Source organism: Sus scrofa, chromosome 7 (assembly GCF_000003025.6).
Source record: "Sus scrofa isolate TJ Tabasco breed Duroc chromosome 7, Sscrofa11.1, whole genome shotgun sequence".
Taxonomy (NCBI): domain Eukaryota; kingdom Metazoa; phylum Chordata; class Mammalia; order Artiodactyla; family Suidae; genus Sus; species Sus scrofa.
Window position 1 is genome coordinate 38,613,281 of NC_010449.5, and position 11,170 is coordinate 38,624,450.

General features: G+C 48.5%; 1 protein-coding gene across 2 annotated transcripts; it reads left to right on the forward strand.

Annotated features, from left to right (window-relative positions):
• Window positions 69-10,565, forward strand: MAD2L1BP (MAD2L1 binding protein). 2 transcript variants are annotated; one of them, XM_001929515.6, is made up of 4 exons: window positions 69-206; window positions 5,434-5,864; window positions 6,415-6,680; window positions 8,497-10,565. In XM_001929515.6, the coding sequence occupies exons 2-4, from the start codon at window positions 5,819-5,821 to the stop codon at window positions 9,007-9,009; spliced, it is 825 nt and encodes a 274-aa protein (XP_001929550.3). In that variant the 5' UTR covers window positions 69-206; window positions 5,434-5,818; the 3' UTR covers window positions 9,010-10,565. The 2 variants fall into 2 exon arrangements, with proteins under 2 accessions (XP_001929550.3, XP_013833424.1); XM_013977970.2 differs by lacking the exon at window positions 69-206 and adding an exon at window positions 228-490.

The window sequence follows — 11,170 nt, forward strand, 5'->3', positions numbered from 1 at the left end:
CAGCCAGGAGGAGAGCGGGGTGGGGCTCTGCACAGGCCACGCCCCCACCCTGCCCTGGCTTCCAGGTCGCGTCAGAAAGAGTCGCGAGGCATCACGGGATATAGAGTCCTCAAGTCTGAGAGCTCCCTGGAAAGAGTTCGCCGCCGCCCTACCACTCCCAGGAGACATCGCGGCGCAAGGGGGCCGCGGGCGGCTTCGGGGAGTAGGTAAGGAGCGCGCCTATGCGCGCAAAGACCTAGGGGAGCTGTAGTCTGGTTCCCAGTCTCAGAGAGCTGAGCGGGTCTTTAATTAGGGCCTGGGGGTCGTGGGCCAGTTACCGGAGCGGAGGGCTTACATCCGAATTAAGCTTTGTGGGCGCTTCAGAGTTTGGCCCTTTGACGCCAGCCTCCACAACAAGTTTTGAACCTGGAGAACGCAGAATTTGGAGCGAGTGGTCTACTGGCTCCGCCCCTTCCTCAGTTTCTCCCTCGACGGCCGGCGTGCCGTCCGGGTGAGTCAGGACTAATGCCAGGGCGGAGGCGGATGGTGGTTAGCCTAATTAAGGCTTTTTTTGTTGCGAAGATTATGCCACCTTTATACAGTAGTCACTGCTTTATTACCAAGCTGGCACCCTCCGGGGGCTGGTTTTAGCAGCCCGAGACACCGCAGTAGCCCCGACGCGAGGCTCGAACCCATAAACAAGCCCCGCTGCCTTAGGGCCACCAGGATGCCCGCAGCGAGTATTACCCCTCCCCTTTGTTTTGAAGCCGAACCAATCCCGGAACACCGATTTTGGTTTTAAAACCGCCAGGGCTGTGGGAGGGGCCTGGCCCCTACTTGGGGCGGGGCTGGGGCTCCGGTTACGTCAACCACTGCGAGGGCGGGGGAGGTTTCCTGGAATAGAAACTTGGCCCAGGGCCCAGGGGATTGCTGACTTGACTTTCTTGCCAAGCTGTCATCTCGCTTGCTCTTTAGGGCTCTTGCAGTCAGCAAAGAGTAAACACATTCGGTGACATAAACCAGTGTACAAAACACTAGAAAGGCGGAGTGGGGAAGCAGTGTTGCTGGGCGGGGAGTCAGGACGCCAGAGTTCAATTCCCAACCCCATGGCTGACTTGTGACTCACCACTCATCCATTGTATGTCCACTTCCCATCTCTTCACAAACAGCGAGATGCTCATATAGAGACCAGAAACGAAACAGCCCTGCCCACCAGCCCTCGGTTTTCCTTGGAAAACTAGAAGCAGCAACAGTGGCTTACCTCTGGTGATCCTTTCAGGGGTTCAGACCTGGTGGAGTCCATGGCTTCCCCCAAGGACCACAAGGAGAAGACAGGCTACTGATCACGTAGTTGCTGTCCACATGGCATAACTCCCCAAATCGGTGATAGCGGAAGGGCCAAAATCTGCAAAAGGGCCGAGCAGACCCAGCCAATTATGTGATCTTATGTGATCGTCAGTGGCTGGAAGCACGTGCGACTTCTCAACCCCCTTAGCTAAGAAGGTTATGCTGCAGAGGTCGACCTTAGAGAGGGGCGAGGGGCACAACTTCTCCAGGGAAACTGCTACTTAGAGGCTGAGACAGAAGAACTCAGTGAGAGATCTCAAAAAGGATGGGGATTGGAAGTGAGAGCCAAAACTATTCCCCCGATATTCTCACCACCAGCAGCTCTGGGCTCTCTTGATAAGCAGGGCCTGGGCTGCACTGGCCTGATACTTGTTCTCTCATCGTCATGAATCCTTCAACCACCCCAACACACACACAGTTTCACTTTATTCTTCTCAATTCCCTTGTCTCCTGAGTGGAAAATTTATTTTAAGAGATGAGGAGGAATAACCCATTCTGATATCCATTCTTAACCTGGCTTACCACAAACAGGAGTGAAGGCCGGAAGGGGAGTAGGCTGACCCGGGATGTCTGCCCAGGAGACCAGATCCTGGGAGATGGAAGGTGGTGTATGTGTTTAGTTTCCTGGAGGGGTTGCTTATGAGGTGCTTATGAGGTGGTTGCCCATGGGGTAAATAATGGACGTCTGCACACAGACATTTTTTCCTGGTCTGTGATTAGTCATTCATTCTTTGTGTAGAGTACCTTTACATACATTTTAAACTCAGACTTAGCAATAGTTTCCTTTACATTTTCTTGGTTGTGTCATGTCCAAGCCAACCTCACTCCTAAATTATGAATTATTATCCACTGTTTTCTTCCAGGAGTTTTGAAGTGTTTGTGGGTTTCTTTTGGCACGTGGAGGTTCCCATGCCAGAGTTTGAACCAGAGCCACAATAGCGACCCAAGCTGCTGTAGTGACAGTGCTGGATCCTTAACCTGCTGTGCTACAAGGGAAATTCATGGTTTATGTTTAGATGTTTGATCAGTTTGGAATGTATCTTTATGTAGGATGTATAATAGGAACTTATTTGATTTTTTTTTTCTAAATGGTAGGGAGTTGTCTCAAGTTACTTTCTTTTAAAAAGTTATCCTCATTATATATACCAATAGCTACATGGGTCTGTTTCTGGACTCTCTTCTGTTTTATTTATTCCTGAGCCAATACCACAGTATTTTTTTTTTTTTTTTTAGGGCCGCATCAGTGGCACATGGATGTTCCTAGGCTAGGGGTCCAATGAGAGCTGTAGCCACTGGCCTATGCCACAGCCACAGGAACCTCAGGTCTGAGCTGCATCTGCAACCTACACCACAGCTCACGGCAGGCAACACTGGATCCTTAACCCACTGAGCCAGGCCAGGGATCGAACCTCGTTCTCATGGATACTAGTCAGGTTGGTTAACCACTGAGCCATGACGGGAACTCCAATACCATAGTATTTTAATCATTGTAGTTTTATGATATATTTTGATCTTTGGTCCTTTCTTTCTGAAACACACCTTTTTCTTGGCCTCCAGCACTTGACACTTGTCTGTTTTTCTTTCTATTTTTCTGGCTACTCCTCATTCTCCTCCACAGATTCTCTTTCTGTTCATCCTCCAGACATTAGTGTCTTCAGTATCTTATTTATTTATTTATGCCTTTTTAGGGCCGCACCTGCAGCATATGAAAGTTCCCAGGCTAGGGGTCAAATCGGGGCTATAGCTGCCTACTTTTTAGGGCTGCACCCATGGCATATGGAGGTTCCCAGACTAGGGATCCAATTGGAGCTGTAGCCACCAGCCTACGCCACAGCCACAGCAACACTGGATCCTTAACCCACTGAGTAAGGCCAGTGATCAAACCCTAGTCCTCATGGATGCTAGTCAGATTCGTTTCCATTGAGCCATGATGGAAACTCTGAGTTGAGTTTTCAATAAGTTGAGTTTGCTGTTCCGTTGGACAGTGAAAAGATATTTAGGAACATCATTAGAAATAGAAATATATGTATTTGATAGTCATCAGCAAGGGGGCAGATAAGATCACCCAGGGAACTTGTATAGAGTAAAAATAAGCTAGGAGGGAGTTCCTGTTGTAGCTCAGCAGAAATGAAACCAACTGGTATACATGAGGATGCAGGTTCCATCCCTGGCCTTGCTCAGTGGGTTAAGGATCTGGCATTGCCCTAAGCTTTGGTGTAGGTCAAAGATGTGGCTCCGATCCCATCTTGCTGTGGCTGTGGTGTAGGCCAGCAGCTGCAGCTCTACTTCAACCCCTAGCCTGGGAACTTTCACATGCCTTTTTACGTGCGGCCCTAAAAAGGCAAAAAACAAACAAACAAAAACCCCAGAAAACTGAACTCATCTTTTCTCCTTACTCATTCCCCAATAAACCTGGTCCTCCTCTAGTTTTCTCTCCTTCACTGGGTGGCATAACTGGCCATAGAGTTGATGAAGTAAAAAAAAATCTGCTTGTTTTCTTGCCAGTCTCTCTCTATCTCTCCTCCTATTCCTGGGGTCAGCCATCATGCTCAACTGACCTCTTATTCTAGGGCTCACCCATTTCTCTCCACCCCACTGTGACTACTCTAGTTCAGACCTCTTTCACCATGCACTTGGGAATTGCAGTTGCTAGCTCTAACTGGCATCCATGCCAGCTCCTTTATCTATTCTGTAATCAAAATACCTACACTGTAGCCAGTGTAGAGATTAAATTTATAAAATGTAAATGTAATCATGTCAGGCCCCTACTTAAACCTTTCAAATGTTCCCCTACTCTCCTACAGGATATAGTTCAAACTTTGGCTTTAGAATGGTTTATAAAGCTTCGCCATGATCTGGCTCCTGTTTGTTCATCATAGCCTTACTTCTTCATAAGCTGAACTCTTTTTTATTCCTTGAAGAGAGGATGCTCTTGTATCTCCAGGTCTTGTTAAAAAACAAAATTCAGGAGCTCCTGGTGTGGTGCAACAGGATCAAGATTGGTGGCATCTTGGGAGTGCTGGGACACAGGTTCTTCTATCCCTTGGCCGGCACAGTGGGTTAAGGACCCAGTGTTGCCCCAGCTGTGGCTTAGGTCACAACTGCGGCTTGCATCTGATCCCCGGCTTGGGAACTCCATAAGGAGAGTGGTGGCCTAAAAACAAAACAAAACAAAAATTCAAACGAGTAAATTTGAAGATATAATTGGCTTTATTCAACAATTCATGAATCAGGCAGCATCCCATCTAGTTTAAAAACAAAAACAGGCACTCTGAAGGACTGTTGAAAATGGATGACTTTTATAGAAAGGAGGGCAGGATGAGGTTATTAGCAAAAAGAAAGAAAGGAATGGTCACCTACCGTTAGGGGGAATGATAGGGGGTTTTATCTTGCAGATTACCTCACTAGGGCAGACTAGGAAATTCCAGACTGGTTAGTTTAAAATTCTACTCCATGAGTTCCCGCTCTGGCACAGTGGGTTAAGGATTCGGGGTTGCTGTAGCTGTGGAATAGGTCACAGCTGTGGCTCGTATTTTATCCCTGGCTGGGGAACTTCTATATAACGTGGGTGCAGCCAAGAAAGGAAAAAAATAAAAATCCACTCTAGGTGAAGCTGAAACTTCGATTAAGTTAGGTACTAATTCTTGGTGAGATTTAGCAGAAGTGATTCCATTTGGGGCTTGTTTCTTTTTTTCTTTGTGATTTTTTTTTTTTTTTTAGGACCGCACCTACAGCATATGGAAATTCCCAGGCTAGTGGTCGAATTGGAACTACAGCTGCGGTCCTAAGTCACAGCCACAGCAACTTGGTATATCAGCGGCGACAGCGACCTACCCCGCAGGTCTAGGCGATGTCGGATCCTTAACCTATTGAGCGAGACCATAGTCGGGTTCTTAACCCGCTGAGCCACAACCGGAACTCTGGAGCTTGTTTCTTTTTAACAGTCTCCGGGACTTTAACAGTCTCCTCTTTACACCTTCCTCTTTACACATCCTGCAGGTCACACCCCTCGCTCCCACTCCCTCTAGGTTAAGCTCTCCTGTTCTTCGTGTCCACAGCCCACGTACACCCTACTGTATAATTCATCACACTGCATTCCATCTATAGGCACCGAACCCTCTGAGGACAGCGCCTGCCTCTGGCTTGTTCGTCGCAGAGTCTCCAGCACCTAGGACAGGGCCTGGCGCGAAGTAGGTGCGCAGCGAATAGAGACTGCGGGAGAGAACGGACGCTTGCGGGCGGTTGTCCTTTGGAAAGCAGCGCTAAGTGGCTGAGAACCCGTGGTTTCTCTGTTGGGGAAGGGCTTGGCGTACCCGCCTGATGTTAAGGTGGGGAACGCCAAGCTCAACTCTTCACCCAGCCTAGCCTACACCACAGTACACGGCGCTCCGCCCCTTCCGGCCCGGCGAAACCGGAAGTAGAGGCGAAGGTTTCCCATGAGGCTTCGCGGGGCGCCTATTCAAACTGCTCCGAGAGGAGGAAGGAGGTCGTGATGGCGGCCCCGGAGCCGGAAGTGCAGTCCCCGGTCGCAGTCTCTGGTAAGGCGTGGGGTCCGGAGCTCCAGGAGTCTTAGGGACCTGTTTTCGCCCTGCCGCCGCTCCCTCCAGTCAATTAGCCCTGGCCCTTTCTCTAGCTCGTCTTCCTTGTCCGGGTTTCCCAGCATCCCTCCCAGTTCTGATCCGGCCCCATTGACTGTGTCACCCCCACGGCCCTTGATCCCATTGGCTTACCCCACTGCGTCTTCACGGCGGGTTCTGGACCCTAACTACACTCTCCGCTCTTTTTCCTAGATCAGGGCCTCCACTTTTTGAGCAGAGCCCCAGTCATTGCCTCCGAAATCCTCCGCTCGTCCCGTTTAAATCTCGTCATCTCTTAAAACCTCTTAGGCGAGGAAATCTCGCCACCGCCCACAGGGGAGTTTGCGGAATCTCTCCGCCACCGCCCACAGGGGAGTTTGCGGAGATACTGTGAATTGTCGGGGTGTCACCTCCGCGGTGGTAGCTGATGTCGCCGCAAGAGAATGAGAAGACTGGTTTTGGCCTTTTAAGTTTTTCATTTTTCTCTTTTATCTCTCCGTGCCCCAACTAGGTTTGGAGTGGTGTGAGAAGTCGGAGGAAACCCACGACCCCCAGATAGAACTACTTGAGACTACTTCTGCCCAAGAACCTCCCAACCCTTCGGAGCCCCTTCGTCCCAGAGACTGCATGGTGCCAGTGGTGTTTCCTGGGCCTGTGAGCCAGGAAGGCTGCTGTCGGTTTACTTGTGAACTTCTAAAGCATATCATGTACCAACGCCAGCAACTCCCTCTGCCCTATGAACAGCTTAAGCACTTCTACCGAAAACCTTCTCCCCAGGTAGGCTTTGGGAGAAAATTGGTGGGGAGACTATGGCTATTAGATGGTAGGGAGTTAAAAAGGGAGTCTAAGGAATCCTCAGGGCCTGTCAGCCTAAGTAGCTGTAAGCGATGTTTCTCAGTCCCTTTTGCCTGCTCTGGGATTGATAGTCTAACTCTTCCTGCTTTTCCTCTTGTTTTGTTTTTCTGAAATCCCTACTGTGTTTTGCATTTGGGCTTCATGAAATAATCTTTTTTTTTTTTTTCTTTATAGGGCCACACCTGTGGCATATGGAAGTTACTGGGCTAGGGGTTGAATCAGAACTCCAGCTGCTGGCCTACCCAACAGCAACAGCAAGGCCAGATCCCAGCCTCATCCACGACCTATCCTGCAGCTTGAGGCAACACCACATCCTCAACACACTGAGCAAGGCCAGGGATCGAACCTGCATCCTCGTGGATACTAGTCAGATTCTTAACCTGCTGAGTCACTCCATCTCTGGATATTTTTGTGTTCTCCTCTGTCCTTTGCAATGTCTCTTTCTTCCAGACTCCTTTCCCTATTCGTTTGTTTTGATTTTCATGTTAGAGGCTTTCATTTGATGTCTGATGAATAGTTAAGAATAAGTCATTAGGAGTTTGCCTTGTGGCTTAGCAGGTTATGAACCCAACTAGTGTCAGTGAGGATGTGGGTTCCATCCCTGGCCTCCGCTCAGTAGGTTAAGGATCCGGCATTGCCGTGAGCTGTGGTGTAGGCTCAGAGCCCTTGTTGCTGTGGCTGTGGCTGGCAGCTGTAGCTCTGATTCAGCCCCTAGCCTGGGAACTTCCATATGCCAGGGGTGCGGTGAGGTGGTGGTGGGGGGCACTAGGTTCGTGGCTGGACCTGTGAGTAGCTGAAAGGCTTTGAGGATATTGAGTGGGAACATAGTGATAGTGATAACAGGTAAGAGGATTATTTGGTCTAATAAAGGTGATTCTGGAGTTTGTCTTCCAGTTAAACATGGGAAATTGAACATATGCTTATTTGTGCTCCCATCTGAAATACTACTAAATGAAAGAATAAGGAAGGAGAGAGAGCAAGAAAGAGAAAGATCTAAAACATTCTGTCTGGGTGGAGGAAATTGGCAGGCAGTCTAAGGATCATTGCACAGGTTTTTACTCAGTCCCCATGTGTTCACTCTTGTCTTCTGTGGAGCTTAAATCAACAAGCCCTGGGCCTTTCTGGGCTTCTGCAGTGTGAGTCTGTTTGCTTCTCAGGGGAGTCCCCTTTGGCAGCACTTGGTAGTCAACGCTCTTGAACTCTTCCATCTCCTTTCTATCTTCCAAGAATTTGTTGCCTTTGGCCAGTTGTCTCTTTTCCAATTCTGGCTGCCCTTGGGAGTCCTCTTTGTCTCCCCCGCCTCCATCCCACCTTCCCTCCCGTGTTTCCTTCCTCCTTCTTTCCTTCAATTTGCCCTGTTTAACTGGAAGATGAACTTCAGAAGCACCATTATTTATTAGACCAAATGATCCTCATCCTTCTTATCACAGCACAGCAAAAATTTGCCACCTGCCATGCCCCCACATCTTTTGAGTATTTTAGTTGCTTATTTCTGGATGCCCTCCTGCTTCAGGACAGTCTTTACTGTTCTAAGTGTGGCAGAATTATGGTTATGTACAAAGAATATATTTTCCTTTTTGAGACATTGTCATCTGATAAAACCCAGTCTTGGCTCTGGCAGTTCACTGAACTGGAAACCCAATCCCATAAGTCTGTTCTATCCCAGCAGGATTCTTCAGAGATCATTAGCTTTCCCTAACTTGTAGGACTTCTCTGTCACCGTTCTTTGTCCTCACAGGCAGAGGACATGGTGAAGAAGAAGCCTCGGGCCACTGCTGAGGCAAGCAACAGGAAATGCCAACAAACCCTGGTGGAACTGGAGAGTGTCCTCAGCCACTTGGAGGGTCTCTTTGCCCGGACGCTAGTACCACGCGTGCTGATCCTCCTGGGGGGCAATGCCCTCAGTCCCAAGGAGTTCTATGAGCTTGACTTGTCCCGCTTGGCCCCGAACAGCATGGACCCAAGCCTGAGCACAGCAGCCTGTTTGCGCCGCCTCTTCCGGGCCATTTTCATGGCTGACGCCTTTAGTGAGCTGCAGGTTCCTCCACTTATGGGCACTATTGTCATGGCCCAGGGTCACCGTGACTGTGGAGAAGATTGGTTCCGACCCAAGCTCAACTACAGAGTGCCCAGCCGGGGCCACAAACTGACTGTGACCCTGTCCTGTGGCCAACCTGCCATCCCAACCACAGCCTGGGAGGATTATATTTGGTTCCAGGCACCAGTGACATTGAAGGGCTTCCACGAGTGAAAGGGAACGCTTCTTAATTGTCAACACAGTGGCTAAATTATCTTTTCCCCACAGCACCAAGTCAGCCCATCCCTTGCTTGAAGCTGGTTCCTTCCTGGTGAGAGGAGGGTTCTATCCTGGCTGCCTGCTTCCCTTCCTCAGACTTCCTGGTGGGCTCATGGTCTGCCTGGGGCAGTGATGATCATCACTGAACATGCATCTCTTTGAATCAAAGGCTGATCTCCCCAGAGGGTGCTGTGGGTCAGGGGTTTCTTTTTGGGGTTGGAAAGCAAAACATGTGCACACAGACAGACACCCTTGTGGAGGAGACACTCTTTTGCTTTTTGCCGTGGCTTTTTGGAATCTTTAACAGAGACATAATGTGAATGTGACTCATGAACTTAAATCTAAAATGAATGGATTCCTATTCAATTTTCCTTGAAGACTCTTTTGGCCTAAAGAGCCTTTTTCAGGCTTAAGGCTAGAGTGTTTTGTCTTTCCCCTTGGCCTCATATGCTCTGGGCTTCCAGAATTTTTTTTTTTTTACTATTGGTTATTTCTCTTCATCAGCCCCAGCCTAATCTGGGAAGTTAAGGGATGTGGCCAAGGTTCTGTAACACTTTGCTATGAGAGCTAACTCCTAGCCTGATGGTCCTTCCTTGCCACATACTGGTTTTTGTGATCCTTAGAGCTTGTGTGCCTAAAGCAGAGGTCACACCGGGGAAGGAGGCTGAGAAAAGAAAACCGAGCTGGTGTTTGCAAAGCCTGATTGAACCATGGGCCGAGATGCCAGGACTGCTCTGTAGGATCACCTCCCTGAGGCCAGATGTCCTTTCTGGAATTCTGCCCAGCCTGTCTCCATTGCACTTGTGTGGTGGCTGTGGGTAGTTACTGTTGGCAATATTGTCCTTAGGCAGATCCCGCCTCCTGCCTGTGGCTGTTCCTCCTCAGCTGCATCTCTGGCTTGCCCGTCCTGATCCTTGCTGTTGTCCTCCTGGGCTTAATGCTCTCCTCACCACTCATTATTGATGCTCTTTGTCCCTGAGAACACCTGCTAATTTCTTGGAAGCAAGTTGAAGACAGAACCCTCACTCTGCTGGTATTGGAGATTGGTGTGTGTGTGTGTGTGTGTGTGTGTGTGTGTGTGTGTAAATGGGGACAATATATACTATTTTTTATGTTTTAAGAATGTTTTTATGTTTCAAGAAAACATAAAAAAATAGTTCATATTTTATCATAGATTTTAAGCACTTTACATGCATTATCTGATAACCTTGCAAAGTTGGTGTTCTTGTCCTCATTTTATAGATGAGGCTTGGGGAGATTAAATAACTTGCATTAAGTGTTAAAACCTGAATTCAGACCCTGTCTAGCTGGTTCCAGAGGCTGAGTGCTTTACACTGTGCTGTATGTCCTGTGTGATATGACTCTGAAATTATTAAAACAGGGTTTGCCCTGTTGAAGGTAGCAGCATTGCAAAGCTGCAGGAATTCCCTCTCTGGCTTCAGATTGTGTTTCCCAACATGGAACCTGCTATTTATTGGTGCTAAGTAAATATGGAATCAATGCAGACAAAAGGTTTTGAGTTCTTTTCTGAGCTGACCACATGAAGCATTCCACCAGCTGGAATTTCTGCTGATTTTCTGTCTGATGATAACTTACAGAGGGAGTTCCTATCGTGGCGTAGCAGAAACGACTCTGACTAGGAACCATGAGATTGCGGTTCGATCCCTGGCCTCGCTCAGTGGGTTAAGGATCTGGCGTTGCTGTGAACTGTGGTATATAGGTCACAGATGCAGCTCGGGATCCTGCGTTGCTATGGCTGTGGTGTAGGCTGGCAGCCACAGCTCTGATTTGACCCCTAGCCTGGGAACCTCCATATGCCTCTGGTGTGGCCCTAAAAAGCAAAAAAATAAATAAATGTAAAAAAAAAAAAAATAACTTACAGAGAGGAACAGGGCTTGTCTCCCATTTGGGATGGGAGAGGCTGAGGGGTATGTGTAAAGGAAGGGAGAGTTTTGAACAAGGATGTTATAAATTGTTTTGAGATGGAAGACACATTAAGCCAAGTCAGCTCCCTTAAGTACTAATTTTAAAAGCCTTCATAAACATCGAGACAAAGTAATTTATCCGGGTAATTTAGACACATGTGTCTCTCGGCTTAGCAATGGGGCCCAGGTCA